Raw genomic sequence first — 25224 nt, forward strand, 5'->3', positions numbered from 1 at the left:
CCCAAGCAATACCACATGCCCCAGATGAGAGATATTCTACTGGTAAGAGCAATGTTGTGCTGGAATGGCTGTATCTGCATTAGCAGCCTCTGTCACCCTGCCTGCACAGCTCTGGTGTGTTTGCTGAAGGCTGAGCAACAGCCAGAGTGGATTTGCTGTGGATTTGGTTGCTGGATTTCCTGACTGTTCCTGCTTCATGATCTGGCTGCTGTCCCAGGGCTGGGACACCTGAACTTTAAGAAGAGCAGATCTACTTCAGAAAAGTATCCTTAGGGAGTGCTTGGAATGAAGATCTGCACCACAGAATCAGTCTTGTTCTAAATCTGAAGATAAAGAAGAAGAAAGGACAGTTCCCAGCAACTGGGCATCTGGGTTAATGTTTTTAATGCTAATGTTTGCCTTTTCTCCTACTGTTCATGCTGCTGTCCTTGCAGAGCTGGACAACGGGCTGGCTCCCAGGGTCCTCCTGAGAGTGCCCTGGGCAGGCAGGGTCTTGCCCAGCTCACACCCATCTCTGTGCAGCTTCCACTGCACACACAACCTGCACACACCTCTGACAAACCTCTGGGCACTTCTGCTGGGAGGAAGGCAGCTGATCTGCAGCAGGGGCTGGGAAACTTTTAGCAGCAATTGCTTAGTCCAAAGCCTGCTAAGAGCAAAGGTTAGTGATGGCTGCTCTGCTGCAGAACAGCTGCTGTCCTGGAAGTTACCCTAAAGACAAACACTAGAGAGTAGGTCTTCTAATAAAAGTGGGGTTTTCTCCTGTAGATGCTGGATGCAGTGGTACATGTTGGTGTCTGGAGAAGTGTCTGTCTGTGGGCAGCAGCTACACAGGGAAATGTTCTCTGTGACTCTGCCCAGCTGTGCTCCACACAGGTGTTGGGAGCCTGATGTGGAGATGCCCAAAGACAAAACATCCAGGTTTGTCTTGAGAGGATATTTGTGTGGATTCTACTTCAAACCCTTGCAGAGTCTGCATCACCCTCAGACTTCTGAAAAGCTGGTGATACTTGGATCAAGCCCTTTTCTTTGGGGCTATTTTCCATTTTTACTAACTTCATTAGGTGTTTGACTCTAGCTCACACTGAGACACGGTTCTGAAGGGGCAGGTACCACCACGTGGCTGCTTTCTGGGAGCTGCTTCACAGAAATTTCCTATTGCTTTGCTCGTGCTTTCATCTTGAAATAAAGATGCAGCTACTGGGCTCAACTGGAGTCCCTCTGAAGTGTCACCACTGAATCCTGCCTCTCTCTAAATGAGCCTGGGCTCCCTGGGCCCATTGCAAAGCAAGTCCTGGTTCCCTCCCCATACCCACACACACCAGATGAACACAAAGCATGTCAGGACACAAGCATTTTGGGTAGTTGGTGACACTGGGGGTGCTGGGGATGGAGCAGGGCTGGGTACTCACCCCGTTGAGCATCAGCAGGATCAACCCGTTGTCTGTGGGCGTTCGCACCTCGATGTCAAACCGGGTCACTTGGCTGAACCTTCCCCTCCGCTCGATGTTTCTGGCCACGGCGTAGCCAGAGCCATCAAAGAAGTAGCTCACAGCCCTGCTCTGGGTGAAAGCCAGCTTGTTTCTGTGAAAAAAAAACCCCAACAAGTGGGGAAGCAACGTTGGGCACAGCCCCATTTTTAACTGAGGGAAATAGAAAGGCCTCAGCAATGAAAATGCTTTCTTGAAATGATGTGAAGTGCTGCTGCTCCCTGGCAGGGTGAGCCTGGTGGGGTTTGCTTTCAAATTCTTTCTGGGTTTGGTTTTTTTTTTCTGAAAAATGCTGTGTAGCTTTGAAGGTACATTGAGCTCTCATGCTCTTGTCCTCTGCAGTATGTAGAGGGCAGGAAAATTCTCTGGTTGTCCTTGTGAAGCACCAGGCCCACACCAGCTCCTCCTTACAAGGTTACTCTTAGATTTCTATTCCAAGCTCTCCTGGTTTGTGCAGAAACACATTTAAGTTCTCCAAGGCCTTTAGCTGAGCACAGGCTCTGCTGGGGAGCCCAGGAGCAGCCTGCAGGAGCTGCCACAGACCTGTCAGGGCAGGAAGGGACCTCCAGGGATCATCCAGTCCCACCCCACTCCAGCAGGACCCCCAGGAGCACATCCCACAGGGCTGCATCCAGGGGTGAATCTCTCCAGAGAAGGGGACTCCACAGCCCCCTGGGCAGCCTGTCCCAGGGCTCTGTCACCCTCACAGCCAAGCAGTTTCTCCCCACCTTTCAGGGGCACTTCCCATGTTCCAGCTGGTGCCCGTTGCCCCTCGCCCTGTCCCTGGGCACTGCTGAGCAGAGTCTGGCTCCATCCTCCTGCACCCACCCTCAGACACGTGTAGGCAGTGATCAGGTCTCCCCTCAGCCTTCTCTTCTCCAGGCTGAGCAGCCCCAGCTCCCTCAGCCTTTCCTCAGCAGGGAGATGCTCCAATCCTGAAGAGCAGCACTTTGCACTCTCCATGGGATTGATGTGGGAAGCAACTGCTTGCTCTGTCCCAGCACATCCTGTGAGAGCTGGGGGTCCCTCTCCTGCTCCTTGTGTAGAGGGATTCTCCTGCTGCTGCCTTGGGATGAACACAGTGCCAGCTCACGTCTGTGCTGGACAAATGCTGTGGTTGATGTTCTCCTCTGCTTTAGGGGCTTCATTTCCCAGTTAATGAATGACATTCTGAGGATTCTCTGTGGGGGGTTTAAGGGCAAGAGGGAACTTCCATCCTGGCTTTGCCAAGGGTGAGACTGCACTGGAGTTTAGCAGCCTCACTGGAGCTGACTGACTGTGGGTCTAACTCTTGCTGGGACAGGGTTCCAGTCAGGATGTCCTAGGAGGGCAGTGTGGGGAAGGAGGGAGCCTCACCCCCCCATAGCCCATCTGGGACAGCAGGGGGGACACCCACTGCACTTCCCTTTTGGAGGCACGAGCAATGTTGTGAGAGAGCTGGTGGAGGAAGCAGCAAATCATAAAATCATAGAATCACAGCCTGGTTTGGGTTAAAAGGGACCTTCAAGACCATCCAGCCCCAACCCCCTGCATGGGCAGGGACACCTCCCACCAGCCCAGGCTGCTCCAAGCCCCATCCAACCTGCCCTTCAACACTGCCAGGGATGGGGCAGCCACAGCTTCCCTGGGCAGCCTGGGCCAGGGTCAGTGTATAAGCTGACATAACTAGGAGTTAGAAGTTCCTTCTGGACAACTCAGTGTCAGCTTCACGTTTGTGTTCTGGAACAGGAATGACCTGCTGGGACTGGCACTTGCAACAGAGCAGAGCAGCAGTGAGGGTGGGACTGTCCCCTACCTGGCACAGGGGGGTGATCTGGTGGTGTCCATGTTGTAGAGGTGCCTGAAGTTGTAGAGGCTGATCACCTGGTCGTTCAGGGTGGCCAGCTCCAGGCAGCCCACGAAGCCGGGCAGGTCCAAGCTGGGGGGCAGCTGTGCAGAGGGAAAAGCAAGAGGAGCCAGGTGACACCCTTCCCTTGGGAGTCATGGCAGCACCTGTTCCTGGGGCAGTCTGGTCTCTGTGCTCTGCACAGTTTGAAACGGGTGGGATGATGGCACCTGGGAGTGCTCTTTGCAGTCCTTACCCTGACGTGGCCCTGTTGGTGTCAGCTCAAGTGGAGCACAAACCTGGGGGGACATCAGGGCAGGGAGGGTGGCTGCAAACCAGAGCTGCTGCTGTAGCTTTGGGAGGAGCACACTTGGAAAAGGCTAGAAGGGCTGAGGTTTGACTAATCATGGATTTTGCAGGCTGTTTTGAATCTCTCACTAGGTATTTCCCACCCAATGCACAGACATGCTTCACTGCCTGAAACATTACTTTGTGCTGGGATGGAGAAGTGAGACAGGTCTTTAAAGTCAGGAGGCCTGGGTCCCAGGTGGGTGCCAGTGGCTGATCCTCAGCAGAGGTTGTTTTAAAGAGTGAGCAGGGTATGGAACAAAGGTCACAGCAAATGGAATTTAAATGGCCACACTGGGGAGGGGAAACATACAAACACATAAAGCTGACAGAGCCAGTGAATAATTATTTGGATATTAAGACACTGCCCTATGGAATGGGTGTGATACCAGTAACATTTCCTGTGCCTCAGCCTGGTCACTGCCAGGAGCTTTGCACTGGCTTCTCAGCGTTGCCATGTAGCTTATGCTGCAGTCACCATGGCCATGCAGCAGTGCAGGGCGTGTGCAAGTGCAGGGCAGAGTGAGACTCTTATCTGTAGCACAGATACATTGGGTACATGAATGTTTCCTTTTTTCCTTTGTTTCTGCTGCCATTCTGTTGGGTGACATGAAGCAGGAGGCTTCTAGTGGCTGGGTGGTACGTTTGGAGGCTAAAAGGGATGGAACAGGGCAGCAGAAGCCAAACATTTTAGCAAATCAGACTCTATGTTAATAAATGAAAACGTGAGGTGTCCATTCCTAAGGGAGGAGACACCCATGTGCTTCTCAAATAATTCCATGAGTCCTTTTCTTCCCATTCCCCTTCCCATTTTCCTTCACTGGAACAGACCTGGAGAGATGATTTCCTGGATTCCTTTGTGTGTGTGTGTGTGCAACCTGACTCAGCCCTCAGCCCTGCTCCCAGGCCGTTTGCCCCCAGGCCTCACTTATCTAAGATTCAAGCCAAGGCAAATATCTGGTAGTCACAGCAATAAAAGCTCAGGAGTTCAGAAGTGCATTGAGTTAATCTCTGGTTTTATACAACAAGGGGGGCTGCTGGTGCAGCAGGAGCTGGGGGTTTTTAGCACCTGCTACAGTTGGCTGAAAGAATTTAGTCTTTCTAAGCAGATTCTCACTCAGCCATGTGATTTTCACAGCCAAGATAATAATTGTAATAATTCCTAAATCCCTGGTAGGTTGACAGAAGCAGAGCAGTGAGGTGCTGGTTCCTGCTGCCCCAGGCTGAAACCAGTGTCTGTCCCAGCTCCCCAGACACGTTTCTCCCAGGCAAGTCTTTGTGCTGCTCTGGGGCTGGATTTAAACAACCATAATCCAAATTCAAACAGATCACTATATTGCCAGTTTTCCACACTGTCCCAGTGTTAATTTTCATTTTTGTAAAAAGAGAAGCTTGAAAGCACCAAGAGCTCATTAGGATTAAAGAAGCCCTGGTAGCCTACAAACTGGGTTACATGGGGCTGGTAGGTCTTCATTTCTGCTGAGCAGCTGGCAGGGTTTTTTCTTGTGGTTGCATTTCAGAGACCAGGAAGGGCAGCCAACAGGAATCTGATGGTCTTACTGCATGACATGATATGCTGGAGAAAACTGGGTTTTTCACCACAGCTAAAAGGCAGAGGCCTAAGGTGACAAATGACTAAAGAAGGACATTCTCTTTGCTAACTATTCCTGTGTTTAAAGGGAAGCAGGGCAAGGTAAGTTCACCCTGTTTAATTTTTAATGTAGGGTATTTATCTGACCAACCTGGAAGTCTGGAGGCACTCCTCCAACATAGAAAACAGCATTCTCAGGTTCCAAATTCAGGAGGGAGCCAGGACCAAGAACCTCTCCCTTTTTGATGAATTTTTCTTCAGCTGTGCTGCTGAGACTGGGCACAGTTAAAAACATTTTGCCATGTCTTCCAATCCTGGGGAAGGAAATTGCAAGAGAAGAGAGTTTTGCATTGGCTACACTCAAAAAGAACAAGAAAGCCTCCAACTTCAGGAAGGGTTTTTATTTCCTCAGTAGAAAACTGGACTTTGTGGGGCAAAAGAACCTGCTCTTCCCCACTGTGGCTCCTTGGATCCTGACTCTGAAATCAAAGAGAATTTCTTTGTATTTCAGCAGAACCAGGCAGTGAATAGGACTGAGGAGCAGTTCTGGCTCAGCCTGCTCTGTTTGATTTTTCCCATTACCTGTTTGACTTTGGGGAGATGTACATTACCACTTTACCTCTCAATTTTGATGATGCTGAAGTAAGAAGGCCACGTGCTGACTGGCTTGGCATCCAGAGGTATCTCCACATCTTGTCCCCCCAGATTATAGATGTACACAAGGTTGTCATTTTTAATTGCAAGACCAATGTAACTTTTTGCCTAGAACACCAATGGAGAAGGATGTCAGGGCCTGGATGCAGAGCCTTAGCAAAAGATGGGCTTTGATTAAATATGTGGCACCTTGAAATAAAACTACTAAACAAAAGCTTCATTCTCAAATTACTTTTTTTCACCAGATAAAACTGTACAGAAAAAGCCTCCAATATTTTACTTAAAATCCATTTTATTGAAGTGAATACAAGGTCATTAGGTGTCTTCTGACCTCAGATTGGTTGTGTTCAGGGGGAGCTGTTCATCAGTGCCCAGTGTGCAGTGTCATGTGCAGGGAACAGGAGGAACCATTTGCCTAAAGCCCAGGTGTGAGGCATCAATTCAATATTCTACCAGGAGAGGTTTCACTTGGTTTATATTCACTAGATATTCTTTTCAGAAAAGCCTAGAATGAAAAGCCTGCCCCTTTACCTTGCCCAAGGAACAGCTTGCCAGGATTACACCTGGCTTGTGGGCTGTGATTTTTTTGCTTTTAGGAATGACAATTTGAAGAGCAATTATTTCACACCACTTACAGGCTGTAGATGCCTTTTCAAGGTGTTTCAAAGTCACAATGTACAGAGTGTACAATTGCAGCACAAGCCACAGGCAAAGAACCCTGCTTATCCTGTGGGCCTGTGGCCCCAGAGGTTTGGGATGGACACTGTCAGCAGCAAAAAGTGTCACCAAAAGCCTCTGGGGTTACGAGGAGGCAGGGGTCTTGGGAACACTTGCTCTCTGATCACAAACTCAATGACAGCCACACAGTAGTTGCCTCTTGTTTTGAAACATGGAGAAACACTGAGAGGAAAAACCAAGGGCAAATAAACTGCAAACCTATGTACGTTTCCTTTTAAACCAACCAACCAACCAACCAACCAACCAACCAACCAACCAACCAACCAACCAAACAAACAAGGTTATTCTCTTACGTTTTTACTTCCGAGGTACAAAATGAATCTGTCTGGAGATGCTGCCAGTTCTGGGTTGTCTTTTTCAAACTTTATGTACAAGCTCATGGAAGTGAAAGATTTCAGTTCCTCCACGTTGATCTTGGGATTGACTTCAACAGCTGATTGTCCTCCAAACATCATAGACACCTGGACCTGCAGTTGCAAGGGTGCTCAGTGAGACAGGTTATTGCAGCCTGGGGACATCAGGGGAGGTGAATGGGCAAGAACCCTCAGAGCAGCCTGGTTACTGCAAGGGAAGAGTTGCCCCCTAAATATGGGCAATGGAGACTTGGGTGTTTATAACAATCACTTCTAGAAGACACTGGAAAGAAGATGAAGGGAATTCATTTTAAAATGAATTAGTTAGCTGTGCTTAAGGATGTTCATAAAGTAAATTAAATTTCAGGGGGGTGTGTGCTTAATAGAACAAAGGCTACATCATCATGTGTGGCACAGAATGGAGCTCACACAGAGCTGTAAAACTTCTCCTACCCACCATTTCCCTCTCAGCTTTGGGGGCAGTATGACCAGTTTTCTGTTCACAAATAATCCTGCTGTGTTACTGGAGTTAAAGTGATGTATGTGAGATGCTGATAACATTTTAAACCATGTTAATTTTATTTTAAAATGCCTTTAAGATAACTGAAAGCATGTTCCCAGCCTAAGCACAAGGTGTCTGGATGATGAAATGCATTTCCAGGCCAGCCAAGCACTGAGCACAGAGTCATGGAAGTGGTGTGCACGGGCAGCACATTCCAGCACTGTGGACACACAACAGTGCACTGAATTTTTGATTTCTCTGAATGAGTTAAAATCTACTGCTTCAAATTTTGACACCAGTGTTGGTGCTGCAGAAAAATCCCTCATAATTGATGTATAATGCATGTGTGTTTCTCCACTAAATATGTGTGACCCAAAGGTTTTCTTACCTGCAGAGAATGAGTTAAAAGAGAATAAAGCCAGAAGAAATCCTGTCATCCCAGAGAAGTTTGCTGTAATAACTACTGCTTGAAACTAATTTTGCCAGCTGAGTAATGAGCTACTAGTTTTAGCTTAAAGTGGTTTTGTTATTGTGGCCACCTTTGGCACTTTAACACCATCAGCTGAAGCTGCCAGTGCAGGAGCTGAGCTCTGCCATGAGCACCAGGGAAATGTCAGTTGCTGGCAAATGGCAACTGCCAAGATTTTCATGACTTCTCCCATGCTCTGTTTATCCAGTTGCTGGGAGATGATCATGTCAGGGTTTGGGCTTCTAACATAGACCAATAAAATGGAGCTCCTGGGAAGATGCAGGGGGTGATAGCAGTGCTAGCCCCAAGTCCCACCCAGCAGTCTTACCTTGCTTGCTACACTCCTGGTTTGAGCGATTAACTCTCTGATCCTCTGAATGCTGGAAGAAATATTGTTTGCTGGTGCCTTCTGTTCCACCCTGCGCAGCTTGTCCAGGAGTTGAGGGAAGACTTCTGTCAGTTTCTGCACTGAAGTTGGAAAAGAAGTGACACGTTGGCTTGTTTCCTTTGGGTGACACTGATGTGGCTGCAGCAAAAATCCTTCCCTACTCTCCCAGGTTGACTCCCTTATCTCCCTCCTCTTGAAGAACAAGTCCTGGCTGTGCTGTGAGGGGCAGTGACTGCAGTGATTTGTCAGCATTGCACAAGTTTTTGCACAAAGGACACTACTCTTTCCTGGGACCCCCAGGCACCACCACGGGGTTGTACCTCTGTAACATTTTCTTCAGGGAGTTTTGCAAATGTTGATTTTAAGCTTTTCCTCTTCCTCCAAAGGTAAATAAAAGTTAAACCCAATTTTACAGCAACGGCAACTGGAGCAGAAGAATGATTTGTTCAGCCTCTCACTGGGAACCTGGACCCAACCTGGGAACTGCATCTGGGAGCTCTGGTGCGTGAGCTCTTCAGATCCATGTCAGGGGAGATGAGGAGCTTGTTTCCTCAGCTCTCTGCTGAGTGTTTCTCCCAAAGGTGATCACCCAGACAGCAGCTCTGGCTGCAGGGCTGGTGGGGCTGCCCGGGGGTCACAGCACAGCCTGGTAACAGAAACACTCACAGATTCCCAGAGTGGTGGGTTTGGCAGGGAGCTCTGGAGATCACCCAGTCCAACCCCTGCCAGAGCAGGATCCCCTAGAGCAGATCCCACAGGAACACAGCCAGGTGGGGCTGGAATGTCTGCAGGGATGGAGACTCCACAGCCTCCCTGGGCAGCCTGGCCCAGGGCTCTGGGACCCTCACAGGGAAGGAGTTTCTCCTCATGTTGAGGTGGAACTTCCTGTGTTGTCACTTGGTGCCATTTTCCCTCATTCTATCACAGGTACCACTGAACAGACACTGGCCCATTCTTGACACCCACCCTGCAGGTATTTATGGACATTAATCAGGTCCCCTCTTAGTCTTGTCTTCTCCAGACTGAACAGCCCCAGGTCTCAGCCTTTCCTCACCAGACAGATGTTCCAGTCCCCTAATCATCCTTGTAGCCTTCATTGGACTCTCTCCAGTAGCTCCTTGTCCTTCTTGCACTGAGGAGCCCAGAACTGGACACAACACTCCAGATGTGACCACAGCAGGGCAGAGCAGAGAGGGAGAAGAACCTCCCTCAACTGCTGGACATGCTCTTCCTAATGCACCCCAGGTTTCCATTGGCCCTCTTGGCCACAAGGGCACTTTGCTGTCCCTTGATAACTCACTGTCCAGCAGGACTCCATGGGGAAGGACCATCCCTGCTTTCTGGCTGTGGCAGCAGGGCTGCACTGTGCCCCAGCAGCAACCCTCAGCTGCTGATGGATGTGCAGCCACACTGTGCTGCCCTCCTGCCTGGGGAGTGGGAACCTCTTCAGCTCTCCTGCCTGCATCTGCCAGGGGGCAGGAATCAGAGCCCTGGACCTTCTGTCTTTCCCTGCTGTGTCTCTGGTATGTGTGCAGGTGGGATTGCTATCAGAGCAGGTGCTGTGGGGTGTCCAAAGGGAGGGAAGTCCTTTCCCAGAGTGATAGGCAGGCAAAAAAATTACCAAGAAAGAAAAATAACTACCCTTGATTGTAATTTCCAGCCCCCCCCCCAGCCCCCCCCAGTCACAGCAGATGCCAGTGACATGCTGCCCTGTGGGAGATATTTACACATCACATCATTTTTCATCTTCAATGAGATGCAGGTACAACGAGCTGGATCTCATGCAACATGGCCTTGGCCACAAGCTGCGTGTGTATCAGAGAGACTGAGAACTCAGAGCTAGTTTGTAATGACATAGATTCACTATAAATGTTAAGAGCAGATCTGTAGGGTTTGCAGCTACATGGTAGGGGTTGTCAACTTGCTCTGCCTGCTCTTATGTTGTTCCCCTCAGGTTGTCCCTCCTGTCTGAGCAGGAAGACAGGCAGGGGAGCTGACCCTGGGGGGAGCTGAGGCTGGAGGGAAGGGAAGGGAGGAGGAGGAGTGTCCTCCAAGCACTTTGCCAGTGCTCTTGTGGCTAAAAACTGAAGCAGATTCTCAGCCTCATGCAGAGCAACTCACAGCATGAGATCCTAGAATCATAGAATGGTTTGGATTGGATGGGACCTTCAAGATCATCCAGTTCCACCCCATGGGCAGGGACACCTCCCACCAGCCCAGGTTGCTCCAAGCCATGGAGTCCTACAAGTCCTGATTCCACTTGGAAAGGGTGAAAACCTGTGTTTGCCATAGTCCTGCTCTCTGCTTGGTTTTTTTCACCTGTGTTTTACTTTCCAAGGCCAGTGTAGGACTGGGCCAGATGGAGCTTTACCCTCTCCAGTTACTCCCATTGCATCCTGCAATACCTTACATGCTGGGAGTCACTAATCAGATATTCTATATAAAGATTACTGTGCATTAAAATGCCATTAGTTTTGCAAATCCTCAAAAACCTACCATGAACTCTGGGTAACACATTAATTCCAGAATGCATTAAAATTTCTACTTAAAAGAAGTAACCACTGGAGTAATCAACTTACAGGAAGATTTCTCTGCCTTTTGACATGAACATTCCATGGCATTGGAAAAGAGCCCACATTATTCTTAAAGTAAAATAATATAAAAAAATGCAGGCTCAGAAAGTGATTTAGCAAATTCCAACTGCCCTCCCCTTTTTTTTTTTCATAATCAGCAAATGAATTGGAATTGTGTCTGATCTGATGTCTTGAAAAACTGGCTTTTCATTTGTCTGAAATTTGAGGTATTAAACTTGAAGCACAACTGGGACATACAAACAAAAAGCTAACATCTGTTACTACTAGTACTGGTATAGAATCTCACCATAAATCTCGTCCTGTTATCCTTTAAAATGACATTTTTCAACACAGAAGAATATTGATTTTTTTAATCTTGTCTTTGAATTCCTGAAATGCCCGAAAAAGGAAACCTAGTCTGACCTAGTGATAAAGCACAACAAAGAGTGTGAGGGGAAGTGTCAGGGAGGAAATTCCTTGGCTATAACCTTCCAGACACTTTCTCCTTCTGTGTTTCCCTTCCTAAACTGCCATTTGTCCTCCCTGCTGGAGCCCACCAGTTTCCTGCTCCATGGGCACCCAGAATGTTCTCAGCCAAACTGCCCAGCCAAGATGTGCCCTCAGCCTTTTAAACATCAAGTGCAAGCTTTATTCAAAGGCAAACCAGACACAGAATCACAGACTGGTTTGGGTTGGAAGGGACCTTCAAGATCATCCAGTCCCAACCCCCTGCATGGGCAGGGACACCTCCCACCAGCCCAGGCTGCTCCAAGCCCCATCCAACCTGCCCTTCAACACTGCCAGGGATGGGGCAGCCACAGCTTCCCTGGGCAACCTGGGCCAGGCTCTCACCACCCTCATGGTGGATAATTTATACTTTATTATAAATGCATGTAACAATTTTATATAAACCCGATTTTTATTTAGAGAGGCACAGAGCCAAATTAAAAGGGAGCAATGGGTAGGATTTAAAACACATTTGCTATTCCCCTGCCCCTTGTAGGGCTTTTCCTGACTCGTGAGGAAAGTATAAAGCAACCCACATCGTTTTTTTCACCAAAAAATATTGCTGATAAACTGCAATGACTTTCCAAGACATTTCCTCAACTCCCTGAATTTTAGCTCTAACACTCCCTGTCAGTGCAGCCTGGTTTCCTTGCCAGCTTAGAGGCTTCACCTGCCATGGCAGGGCTCTTGCTGTGGGGATCAGCTGGTCTGGTGTTTTGGAAATCTGGCTGAACTTTTTTATTGCTTTCTTTTGGCCTTTGCTGGACGTTCCTCCTGGCAGCTCAAGCTCTCCTGGCCCCCACACAGCTGATCTGAAGACACTTCCCCTTGCCTCATGTCTACATCTGCCTTCCCAGGCTGTGGCTCCCAGCTGGATCAGGCTGCAGTGCTGCTTGTGCCAGCCTCCTGTGCAGCCCTGATCTGTCCTCTCAGCTGCTTCCACCTCATTTTTCTGGCCAAAAAAAATATTAATTAAATAAAGTCATCATGCCTTAAAACAAAAGAGAACAAAATAAAAAGATAGAGGCCTTTCTACCAAAAAAGAGCCATGGCAAAGCTGCCTCCTCAAATGCAGCACACGTGGCTGCAGTTTGCATGTCAGCAGCTCTCAGACAGTTTGTGGCCCCTCCTGGCACCCTGATGTGATCAGCACTTTCAGGGGGGCTCCCTGCCTGCAAACCCCCCAGCACAGGGCAGGAATTTTGCCCAGGCACATCACTGAGAAGCAGAGCTGTGCAGCACAACTGATGCTGTGCCACGATGCCTCCTGCAGAGCTGGGCCATCTCAGGTCTATCCACTCTGATGGGGTCTATCAAATCCTACTGGAAAGATTTCTCCCAGCATAGCAGCTAGAATGAACAGATTTTTTGAATCCTGAATGTCTGCTGACATTTTTGAGCATGAGAAGCCAAATGCAGTTTGTGTGGCTGCTCTCCCTGCTCATCTGGCACTGGTAAATGTTCCATGTAAATCAAGTGTAAAGGGGAATGGAAACAAACCCCTTCATGTGTAAGTTATGGCAGACTGTTTCTCTTAGATGTTTTCCTCATACCCTTCCCTCCCTGGATGCCAGTCATACCCACATTTACATTCTCTCAAATGGGAGTAGGAGCCCATAGGTCTGTCTTCATCAAACCCATATCCCAGCCCTGCTGCTTTTCCAGTAAGTGCCCCTTTCTGGAGCTCTGGACCAGCAGTGAGCTCACCCAGAGGGAATGGCTCAGTGTTCCCTTTGGATAAAAGGCTGCCCAGGGAGGTGGGGGAGGTACCATCCCTGGAAGTGTTCAGAAGAAATGTAGATACATTGCTTAGGGACAGGATTTAAACACTGAATGGGTAAATCAGGTTATGGTAGGGAGAGTTAGGTTATGGTTGGACTTGATGATTTTCAAGGTCCCTTCCAACCAGGATGGTTCTATGATTCTAAATATGAGTTGCCTCTGGTTCTGGAGTCAGAAGTTGGGATATTGACCAGCAGTGAATTTCTTCTTGTGGAAGGAGCCACTTTTATACCAGTTCTTGGGAGCACTCACTTCCTCAAAAATATTGCTCTTGTCCATTACTGAAAGTGGATATCCAGGATAATGGAACCCAAAAGAATGGTCTTATCCTTTACTGAATTCTGGAAAGAACATGACCCAGGTGTTTCCCTGGTCTAGAGGGAAGAGGGTGGCTTTGGGGCACTGGAGGCAATGCTGAGTTGGGCACTGGTAACACCATCTGCAGTAAAGTGACACTGAAGCTGCAAAGCTCCTAATAGAAGGAGGAGGGATTTTGGGCAGTAAATCTGAGATTCAGGCTTTCTGGAGATAGAGTGGATGGAGTTATGGACCTTCTCTGGGGCCCATTCAGGAGGCAGGACATCACTGAACTGTGCTGCAGGGGATGGAACATCATCCAACAAATGCAGGAAATGACTTGTTCAGCCATCAATAACTTTGGATTATTGAGCCTCTTGAGCAGAGCCAGGAATACATTCAGCAATAAATGGTGGTTGTCCTAAATTATTTATTCCCAATATTTTCACTTCTAGATTGATTATTTTCTTTCCCAATTGTTCTTTTCCCTCTTTCACCAGTCACTCCATGCCAGCTTCACTCTCCTTGCCTCTTTTTCCATTCTCTCCTGTCATTTTCATTTCAGTTTTGTAGGCTCAGTTTTTCTTTTGTCTTTATATTTACCTATATTTTTCATAACAAATATTTCAATCTTTATTCTTCCTCCTCCCCAGTAATAAAAGTGGAATTAATGTGATGTTTACAAGCTTTTCCAGCAATCACCCTGCTTAAATATTATATTTCTTCCCTAATCCTCTTTGCCCCCTTTGTTTAGACTACAAGCTGATCAAGTTAGGGACTATTTCTCATCCATGTTTGTGCTACTGAGGACAAAAGGGCCCAGTTTTCCATTGCCTCTCAGTGTTAAAAAAGCAACCAAACCACCACTCATAATAGTAAGAAGTATTTAAAAGAGCTGTCAACCATTCAGTGGGACTTTGGTACCCTGGTAAAAGGACTTGGGAGCTAATTCAGCCCTTCAGTGTTTAAGTAATTTTTGGAAATGCCCAAGTATCCAAAAGATCTAAAGTTTAGTTAAGTCTCTAGACAACTGCTAATTTTTGAAAGGTTTTTGTGGAGGTAGAATCTTAAAATCACAGAGTTGTTACAGTTGGAAAAGACCTCTAAGATTCCTGTGTCCAACTCAACACCCTCCCCAAAAAACTGCACCAAACCACAAACCCAACCAAAAAATAACCAACTAAAAAATAACCAATCAAAAACCCACCCCAAACCCCCCACATCTCACCACCCACTAAGGCATGTCCTGGAGGGCCTCGTCTACGTGGTTCTTAAACACCTCCAGGGATGGAGACTCCACCACCCCCCTGGTCAGCCTGAGGGCCTGACCACTCTTTTGGTAAAAGAAATCCTTCCTGACATCCAGTCTGAACCTCCCCTGGCACAACTTGAGGCCATTTCCTCCTGTCCTGTCGTTATCCACCTGGGAGCAGAGCCCAACTCCCACCTCCCTGCACCCTCCTTCCAGGAGCTGCAGAGGGCAATGAGGTCTCCCCTCAGCCTCCTCTTCTCCACACTAAACAGTCCCAGTTCTCTCATCCTCTCCTTGTAGGACTTGTTCTCCAGCCCCTTATGCAATTAATATACAACATTATATACAAATACTACACAACATAAACCACAAACCCAGCGTTTTGCTGTGATGGTTCCCTGACCTCCAGCGCTCAGGAGTGGCAGAGCTGAGCTCACCCTACCTGCGTCCCCAGCCGAGTGCACAGCGCTGTCATACGCTGCTGAGTTGTGCTGGAAGTCCTGCAGGTTTTGAGACCAGAGCTTGACGTTCTCCCCCATGGGCGCCGTGGCCTGGGTGACGGAGGTGGTGGCACTCACAGCCTCTGCAGTCTGCAGCTGGGCCTGCTCCAGGCGCTCCCGGGCCTCCACTGCAACAGAAACAGGGGGGTGGGAAGGAACGGGCTCTCCCAAAGGTTCCAGGCAGCTAAAACCACCCCTTGGAAAGTGCTGAGGCAAAGGGGATTATAACCGGCTGTGGAACAGGGAGCCCACCCGGCTGGGTTGGGTTTGTTTTCCCTTCCACCAGGAGTATTAATAAAAAATAAATCCTGTAGTTAGTCTACAGTTGTAGTCTGCAAATTTAACAAATTCTCATTTCCATTCTAGGTGGGTGGAAATGCTCAGTGTCCTTATGTTTTGAGGGCTATTGTGTAGCCAAGGAAGTTGGAGCAGAGACGGGGAAAGAGGTGGATTTTCATTAGGGTTTTAAAAGAAAATGCAGGTATTTGTTGAGTTTCTTCAGAAAGAAACAGAAGCTATTTTTGAAGGAGAGAAACCAAGGACACTGAAGTGGTTTTGGTTTTTTCTACCTGTAATTTTGTTTGCTTGTTTGTTTTGGTTTTGTTTGTTTAGTTTTTTGCCTGCTTTTTTTGAGTCACCAACTGCTGTGTTGGTAAAACCTGGGGCATCTTGCAGGGGATGATATCCTGGCTGTAAAGCCCAGACAGTTCTAGCTGAAGTCAATGAAGAAGCCTTGAGCATGTCACCTTTGAACTCCTCCAGACATACGTGCAGGATGCCCTGTGATGTCTCTTTTCTGAAAGCTAAGGTGATGTTAGGCCAGTCAAGCAATTACCTCCCCAACACTCTGCATTCCAGGTGTGATGTGCACGGGAATTAGATTTTAACTATCAATACAATAAATCCACAGGCTTGTAGGGCCTCCAAGCCCAGAAAAGATTAAGAGTAACACGGGAGAGGAGAACTGTAGTAAAGAGTATCAAGAAGAACATGAATAACTTCACGTGGCAGAAGAGAATGTCACGGTGAGTGTGTTTTAGTCAACGTCCTTCAGGCCTCCCCGGGACAGAAGTCTTAATACCAACTCCACGGGTTGTGTGCAAAGATAAAATATGCTCTGAAGTGTGTGAATGTGTGAAGATGAAGCCGAAGGTGCTGCTCCCACCTGTCCCTGCTGCCTGCAGGCTGGAGATGGCTCCCAGCAGCTGGCTCCGCAGCGCGCGCACCCTGCCCAGGGGGCCGTTCACCTGCCGGCCCGTCCCTGCCACTGCGGCATCCTGGCCTGGGGGAGACACAGGGGGAGAGCTCAGTGCCCCGGCCTGCTCTTCTGAAAGGCAAGTTTTATCCTGTGCAGGTGTGTTATTGAGGGTGTCATACACCACAGCACAGGCTGGAGAAACCTGATAGAGGTCAACAAGGCCAGGGGCAGAGTGTGGCACCTGAGCAGGGTCAGCCCCAGGCACCAGCACCAGTTAGGGGTGACCTGCTGGGAAGCTGCTCTGGGGAAAACACCTGGGAGTCCTGGTGGACAACGGGCTGAGCATGAGCCAGCCGTGTGTCCTGGCAGCCAAGAGGCCAACACCACCCTGGGGGCATTGACAAGCATGGCCAGGAGCTCAGGGAGGTTCTCCTGCCCCTCTGCTCTGCCCTGGGGAGGCCTCCCCTGCAGCCCTGGGGGCAGGTCTGGGCTCCCCAGTTCCAGAAGGACAAGAACTACTGGGGAGAGTCCAGCACAGGGCACTGAGATGCTGAAGGGGCTGGAGCATCTGCCTGTGAGGAAAGGCTGGGAGAGCTGGGGCTGTTCAGCTGGAGAAAAGGAGGCTGAGGGGGGATCTGCTCAGTGCTGCTCAATATCTGCAGGAGGTGTCAGGAGGATGGGCCAGACTGTGCTCAGGGGTGTCCAGGGACAGGACAAGGGGCAATGGGCACAAACTGGAGCCCAGGAGGTTGAAGCTGGAGATGAGGAAACCCTTCTTGCCTGTGAGGGTCCCAGAGCCCTGGGCCAGGCTGCCCAGGGAGGCTGTGGAGTCTCCATCCCTGCAGACATTCCAGCCCCACCTGGCTGTGTTCCTGTGGGATCTGCTCTAGGGGATCCTGCTCTGGCAGGGGTTGGACTGGGTGATCTCCAGAGCTCCCTGCCAACTCTGACAATCCCATGACTCTGTGATTCCATGATCACTAACTATTCTGTTACAGAAGTAGTTCTGCCTTAGTGAGGTGCTCTTGACATGTATTTTCATGTGCAAACTTAGAAACCAACTGGGGAAGTAGAGAAGAGGTGTATTTACTGTCTTCTGCTGCCCGTTGTAGCTCCATGGCTCGGTGGAGAAGTTCTTCACTTTTACCTCTATGGTAAATGATCTGAGTGTCAATTCCACCTGCAGCCTACAAGGATGGTCCAGAAAAGAAAGTCAGAGCAGTACTTACCACATGTCCCTCTTTGTTGTCTTTCATTGTGGACAACCTATTACTCCATGTGGTTTTCCAGACAACAGCAAAGAACAAAGATGCAGAAAGCACAGAAATCCACTTCATTTATCAACTTCAGTTGTTCAGTGCTGGAGCTGGGCAAGGTGCAGAGAAGGGCAGCCAGGCTGGTTAAGAGTCTGGAGAACAGGTCTTACCAGGAGAGGCTGAGGGAGCTGGGGCTGTTCAGCCTGGGGAAGAGGGGGCTGAGGGGAGACCTCACTGCTCTCTACAACTACCTGAAGAGCTTGTAGGGAGGTGGGTGTTGGGCTGTTCTCCCTGGTGACCAGAGATAGGACAAGAGGAAACAGGGTCATGTTGTGCCAGAGGAAGTTCAGATTGGTTATTAGGAAAAATGTCTTCACTGAAATTGGAACAGTCTGCCTAGGGAGGAGGTGGAGTCACTGTCTCTGGAGGTGTTAAAAAAAGGGGTAGACATGGTGTTTCAGGAGATGGTTTAGTGGCCACAGAGGTGTTGGGCAGATGGCTGGACTTGATGACCTTGAAGGACTTTTCCAACCTTAATGACTCTATGATACTCATGCCTCATGTCAGTCAGGGCCTGGAGCTGTTCATTTCTGCTGTCCCCTCAGATGGGTGAGGAGCACGTGCACTGTCTGGGGAGCTGCCTCCCCCTCCCCACTGGTGTGTTGGAAGCAGAGAGCTGGACTCCAAAGCCCAAAGCTCTGTGGAGTTTAGGCCCCTCTAATCTAACCAGGTCCTCTTGCTGTCCCACTAGCAAACTGCTGTTGGGCAGCGTGTGTATAACTTGGAAACTACCTGCAGAAAATGCATATGAAATATTTTAGAACTGCAAGGGCAGGTGCAGGAGGAGCTCAGTGCTGACAAGTAAAGCTGAGGTTTGTTTTTTCTTTCTGCTCAGGTGTGTGAGGTCCCTGAAGCACTGCAAGGGAAGAGCAGGTATGATGGACACCACTTACATCCTTGACCCGGTGTGTTGTGTTCAGTGCCAGCAGAGCAGCTTTCTGGGCTTCTGCAATGTAACCAGCAATGTTTTCATACACGTTGGAAGCATTTATTGCCCTTTGCACCAAGCCATTGGTATCCACACCATACAGCTTCCTGGGAAAAACAGAGCAAAGGAGGGAGAAACCAAACTGAATCAAAGTCCTTTCAAATCGACTGATTTCCTTAACGTGGTGTGAATTCTGACCACACAATCACACCCATAAATATAGTGAAACAGGTGAAAACTATGTGGATGGAAGGTACTTCCCAGTGGTTTAACTTTGGGAACTTTGCTCTTAACATCTAAGTGAGCAGTGACTACTTTTATCTTTTTTTAAATTGGGGTCTGTACTCCATAAATGAGCAGGGTCCCAGCTGGATCAGTTGCCCATCTTTAGGGGTAACTCCTGGCCACGAATGGAAAGACCTGTGTGTGTCAGTGACCAGGGCAGCTGTGTCACTGGGCTGTTTGGACTTTATAAAAGGAGGTGGGGAAAGGGGGAGGATCAGATGAAGAAATGTCTGTAGTTGTGAAATGCTGAAAAAAGTTAGATTTAAAAATGCCAGGGTGGCTTTGCTGGCAGGGCAGGGCTGGGTTTGGTCATCAGGCTGTAACTTCTCTTCAGGGGAGACTCCAACCAGCAGTTGTTTTGGGGCTCAACCTTCAGCTGTTGGCAACTTGGAATAAATAATAGTTTTTAACAGATTTCTGAGTATATGTTACATATAAACTCTACATTTTTATCTATTTACACGTGTGTATTGGCTTCCCAGTGTTTGCAGGCTGAGGGATTATTAAGTTTCCAGCTCCAGTGTTGTTGCAGGGATTTCCTGCTATATTCCCCTAAGGCAAAGGAAACAGGGAAGCTGTGGCTGCCCCATCCCTGGCAGTGTTGAAGGGCAGGTTGGATGGGGCTTGGAGCAGCCTGGGCTGGTGGGAGGTGTCCCTGCCCATGCAGGGGTTGGGACTGGATGATCTTGAAGGTCCCTTCCAACCCAAACCATTACTGGGTTCTATCATTCTATGAAACTCTACCAAATAAAAACCTAACAGGCTCATGAAGCAAACCCATAAAACCAGATGGATTTGAAGACAGGCTCAAAGTTTTAAAGGATTAAATTTTCATTGCAGGACAATCTTCTCAGCAAATAAAAGAGTCAGCACATTTCCATCTGGATATTTCAACATTATTTTTGTTTGCTTTCTGTGAAACTCCTGGTGTGTTCAGCCTGAGAGTGATTTTTAAATTCTTTTGGAGCAGGGCTGAAGGTGGCCATATGGGGTGTTTTCTTTCAAAGGATTCTGCTGCCCCCAGTGAGCTGATCTCAGACTGAGCATATTGCTTATTTTTTAGGCTGTCTGCAGGTTGTGTGACATTATGGAACACAGTTTCAGCTTGAAACAATTGTAAAAAGAAAACCATCTGTTATTTTTTTTCTCTATTTCAATCTCCAATCTAGAGCATACTAATATTAAGAAACAACTGGTGTTTAGATACTATGCTTGAAGTGTGATTTTACCTTCCAAAAGCAGATGTCCATGTTAATTCATGCAGAATCTGGTGAAATACTTTATTTAAGAATTCATTTGCAGCAGTGAATTTCCATGGGTTGTCTCAACTGCAAATGAAGTCAGGTTTCAAATCTGTCTAGAAGGGACTTTTTATTAAACTGGGGGAAAGTGGATGCATTTCTCATCCTCCAGCACAGTAGGACTCCCTGCCTTTTGACTGGCCAGTTTGCTGGGACACAACCTGCTGAGAATCAGAACTGCTCCATCTGTAAACCAGTTCTTCAACAAACATTATCCATTTTATGGATAAAAGACCATTTCATGGCCCACAATGCTAAACATTTTTCAGTGTGGATGAACCTCCTGCCACGAGCTGTTTCTGCAAACCCCATTTAACCCACCTGCAGTGTTTTACTTTTCAGGAGTCTACCTTTCCTGTTTGTCTTGATACAGAAAGAGAGGAATGTGCCAAATTAGAATGGGGAGAATGTCATGCAAGATACTATGGAATCATGGAATGGTGAAGGTTGGAAGGGAACTTAAAGATCATCAGGCTCCAACTTCCCTGCCATGGGCAGGGACAGGTATATGTGTGTGTCCCTGCTCATGTCTATGTTTGTTCTTTGGAAATATGAATAGACCTTGTTTAGCTGCACTTCAGCTCTGCTCCCTGCACCATGACAAGTCCTTCCATACCTGACTTCCCAGAGATTTGCTCAGTGCCTATTTACAGACAGATTAATGTCACTTTGCTCCTGCTGCTCTCAGTTCATTCAGCTGCTCCATCAGCAGCTCTGCTGTGACCAGAGTCTGCTGAAGTGCAATCTTACCCAGCCAGCTCATCAGCAAGTCTTCTCAGGAGGAGTGCATGTTGCATGGCCTTCTCTACCAAATCAGCATCAAACAGAGACAGATTGGACAGTTTTTCTTGCAGTTCCTTCTTTGCTCCATCTATCTCTGCATAGAGCCCTGACACGTTCTGAACAAAACATGGGAGGAAGGAAAGAAGAGAAAACCTGTAAAAAAATCAAGCCTGTATTTTTTATTATTATATTTTATTTTATCTTTTATGTTATTATCATGTTGTTCTTTTGTATCTGCTCCATGTTACATTTTTGACAGCTAAAACAGAGGAAGATCCAAAAAAGTCTGTCCCATGAGTATCAGTCTGGCAAGACAAGTGCAGGAAGATACAAACCAACCAAGGCTCCAGGAGTCACTTAAAAAGATATTAGAGAGATGTCTGTGTAATACAAAAGGCAGGCAGCTGAGACATTGCTTACTATCTACTCCCACTCCTTCAGAGTAAAGTGCTAATAGGTGAAGTAATTAAACTAGATCTTGGCAAACAATCGTGGTTCTTCTTCATTGGGAGGTGGAACCCACCATTTTTCATTTATTTATTTATTTATTTATTTTATTACCTCTTTTCTGTGAAGACTGAAGGCTAGAAATTAGTTTTTGGGACTTGTAAATGATATCTGCCCAAGGAAACCAGGCAGTGCTGGTGTGGGTGGGCTTGTGCAGCTCCCTGTGACTGCAGGGGCCCTGGCACTGCTGGGTCCCTGCTCAGCTGCCACCCTCCCTGTCTCCCCAACCTGCTTCCTTGGGGAACAGCCTGGGATCAGATCCTGTGCCAGGGACAATCTGGGAATTGCTGGAGAGGGTCAGAGAGTTGATCTGCTCAACGGTCAGCTGTGCCACATGGTGGAAAAACTGGCCCTGACCCCTTTCTGTCTGCTTGACAGAGACATCCCTCAGGCTAAGATGTGTTGGGTTGGTGTAATTTGCAGTTTAAATTGTAAATCAGTTCACCTCAACACTATCTATGTGTATGTCTGGGCAATGAGCAGTACCCCTGTGCCTTAGCCATGCTTCCTGAATGAATTGCTTGTGGGGAAGACCAAAAGGGCCTGTGTTCACCTCTTCTGCAATACACAACTTGCTGATCACATAATCATGGAATTTTCTGAGTTGGAAGGGCCCTTCAAGCCCATCCAGTCCCACCCCCTGCATGGGCAGGGACCCCTCCCACCAGCCCAGGCTGCTCCAAGCCCCATCCAACCTGCCCTTCAACACTGCCAGGGATGGGGCAGCCACAGCTTCCCTGGGCAACCTGGGCCAGGCTCTCACCACCCTCACACTCCACAATTCCCTCCTCATGTCTCACCTCAATCTCCCCTCCTCCAGTTTTCATCCATCCCCCTTGTCCTCTCCCTCCCTGCCCTTGTCCCAAGCCCCTCCCCAGCTTTCCTGGAGCCCCTTCAGGCCCTGGAAGGTGCTCTAAGGTCTCCCTGGAGCCTTCTCTTCTCCAGGCTGAACACCCCAACTCTCCCAGCCTGGCTCCAGAGCAGAGCTGCTCCAGCCCAAGGATCATCTCTGTGGCCTCCTCTGGACTCTCTCCAACAGCTCCACATCTTTCTTTCGCTGGGGGCACCAGAACTGGACACAGAACTGCAGGTGAGGTCTCACCAGGGCAGAATAGAGGGGCAGAATCACCTCTCTCCATCTGCTGATTGCTGATGAGGACAGAAGGTGATTCCTTCCCTGCAGTGGGAATGTCCCCTGTGTGTGTAAACTGACCCACAGAAAGGGGGGTCTCAACATGAGAAACTGCAGCAATTTGATTTGCACAAAACACAGGAGGAAAAGAAAACCAGCAACAAAACCTGCTGGATCAGCCAAGGAGAGCTGACAAAGCAAGCTGTCTTCTTTCTGTCTTCTCAAATGCTTTTTTTCAAAGAAAAGGAATAGCTTTGGATATTTGATTTTGTCTTAAAATAAAAGAAGTGGACAACCATGGCCAAGATAAGTGTTTGTGGAGAATTTTCATTTGTCTTACATGATCTCAAAACTTTAAAAGAAAACATAAAACCCAGAAGCTTTGGTAAATATTTTAGTTAGCAAAATCCCCGTTTCATTTTCTTCACTTTTTCATATAAAGTCCAACCCCCTAACATTTCTAAAGGTGTCCTATGGCTCTTGGTCTCATTCAAGACCCTGGATATTAGTCTGCAGTTCCAGAGGAGGATTCTTGCAGGGCAATATCTGTTCATATGTGCTTAACACCCTAACAGTGGCTGGTTTTCACACTGATACCTGGGATCTTGAGCCTTCTCCCACGCTCACTTGCAGGCACAAGAGAAGGAATCCAGCCTCTCCTGCCTGTTCCCAGAGCAGCTTTGGGCAGCTGCTTGTAATTAAATGACTGAGAACTCCAGAGCAAACCCCTCCATTCAGCTCTGCCTGCAGGAAGGGGTGCTGATAATGGAGTTATTTTTCCAAGTTATTTTCCAAGTAAGATGTAAGTACAGAGCTTTACACCCAGGAATATTTATACTTTTTTAGGGGTAATATTCATTAGTGCTTCCTTGGAGCAGTGTAAGAGGAGAGCTGCTCATTTAGTGGCCTCATAACATAACCTGATAGCTCAAAAAATCACATATATGATTTAAACAAGTCTCTGAGGCACTTACCTTTATCACCTCACTTAGCTCAGAGCTGACCTTCTGTGGCCCTTCCAGAATTGCTGTGGCACTCAGCAGAACACTGTTCACTTCCTCTATTTGCTCTTTTATTTTCTCTTGTTGTTTCTACAAAAAAAATTAATAAATTAAATCAAATCACCCCCCAAACCACCTGTACAGTGACACCATTTCTGTTGAAGTGAATTCAAAAGATGAAGGGATGAACTGAATAGATTTTAGACAAATCTAAAGCCTAAATTTTCCCCAGAGGTCTCTGATAGCTGCATATTATAATCATGATTATTATAATCGATATTATAATGTGACTCTTTGCATTTTCTTGTCCTTGTGAAAGAAATGTTGTTTTTTTGGTAAATAAATGTATTCATTTCATTTTATTCTCCAGCATGAGCAGTGATTGGAATGAAGCATTATTCTGTGCCCTGCCAGCAGAGACACATCAAACATGGGGTTTTTTTTCCTAGTGGTCTAGAGACCAGTTTTTTTTCTGGAGGTTTTTTAAATCCACAGTGGAGAGATCTCTATTTCCTGTCAATAGTAAAGGTGATGTGGCCAATCTCTTTGGTGCAGATTTGGCTCTTGTTGTGAGGAATAATGAAGACCCAGCTGGTTCAAGCAGTGAGCATTTGTGGCCACACACTTCAGGCTTTGCTCCATGAAGAGGAGCTGCAGCTTGTCATGGTGAGACAAGCAGAAGAGACCAGCAGAAGAGGCTTGTGCAGAAGGATCCCAAGCTGCTTGGAGAAGGTTTCACCAGGACCAAGCCTGGTTTCTCTACTGAAGCAGCATGAACTCCTGGTGCTCCTTGCAAGAGCTCAAAACTCAGCCCCTTATGCTACGAAACCCAGGAGCTGGCCTGAATTTGCAAGATTGTTCTTCAGATCAGAAAATTGCTCCCTGAACTGCTCTCTTCCAGAATCCAAATCATTTCAGACAGTGAAATGAGAACAGTTCACTTCAGATGGGCCCAAATTGTTATTTTCTCCCTTGCTGAAAACATAAATGAAGGGAAAATTTTAAGTGGGACATTCTGGTTTTTCATCCCTGAAAGGAAACTAAAGAAAACAGAGAAAGAATCACAAAACTGCTGGGAGGAGAAAATAAAAAAAGAGTCTTCTTTATGGCTGATGGGTTGGGTACTTTTGGGATAAGAGACTTAAGACTTTGATTTCTTCACCAGCCAGAGGGGTTTTTAGCCTAATACCAGCACTCACAGACAAACATGCCCCTCCTGTGCTGTAGGGGACAGATCTCTGAGCCCCCCTCTGGGGTCATTGCTCAAAACACCAAAATGTTCCCTTTGAACAGAGCAGAAGGGAAACCTGCAGTAGCCCTGTAGCTAATCTGTTCCCTCAGCAGGCAGGAAACCCAGCTTGCAGGTGTCTGTTGTGGAGCAGATAAAGGATGGATGTGTGCTTGAAGATGCAGGGACAATCACCTGCTCATCCTGGTGATGCATTTTGTTTAAAGAGGACAAGAGAGAAAGTTTGGATGAGACAGTATGAATGCACTCAGCTCA

At 47.7% G+C, this 25224-nt stretch overlaps 1 protein-coding gene across 1 annotated transcript in view; it reads right to left on the bottom strand.

The window, feature by feature from the left end:
• Window positions 1–25224, bottom strand: part of LAMA4 (laminin, alpha 4) — an 89704-nt gene that overhangs the window by 20319 nt on the left and 44161 nt on the right. Inside the window, exons 13-24 of the mRNA XM_010008393.1 lie at window positions 23694–23810; window positions 21048–21196; window positions 18677–18818; window positions 17558–17654; window positions 16435–16551; window positions 15212–15397; window positions 8299–8438; window positions 6940–7113; window positions 5874–6016; window positions 5406–5568; window positions 3286–3419; window positions 1413–1584 (exon numbers count right to left, since the gene is read on the bottom strand). Of these exons, the coding sequence (XP_010006695.1) occupies window positions 1413–1584; window positions 3286–3419; window positions 5406–5568; window positions 5874–6016; window positions 6940–7113; window positions 8299–8438; window positions 15212–15397; window positions 16435–16551; window positions 17558–17654; window positions 18677–18818; window positions 21048–21196; window positions 23694–23810 (1734 nt within the window). The remainder of the gene's footprint in view (window positions 1–1412; window positions 1585–3285; window positions 3420–5405; window positions 5569–5873; window positions 6017–6939; window positions 7114–8298; window positions 8439–15211; window positions 15398–16434; window positions 16552–17557; window positions 17655–18676; window positions 18819–21047; window positions 21197–23693; window positions 23811–25224) is intronic.

Source organism: Chaetura pelagica, unplaced genomic scaffold (assembly GCF_000747805.2).
Source record: "Chaetura pelagica isolate M959 unplaced genomic scaffold, ChaPel_1.0 scaffold62, whole genome shotgun sequence".
In the NCBI taxonomy this organism is placed as follows: domain Eukaryota; kingdom Metazoa; phylum Chordata; class Aves; order Apodiformes; family Apodidae; genus Chaetura; species Chaetura pelagica.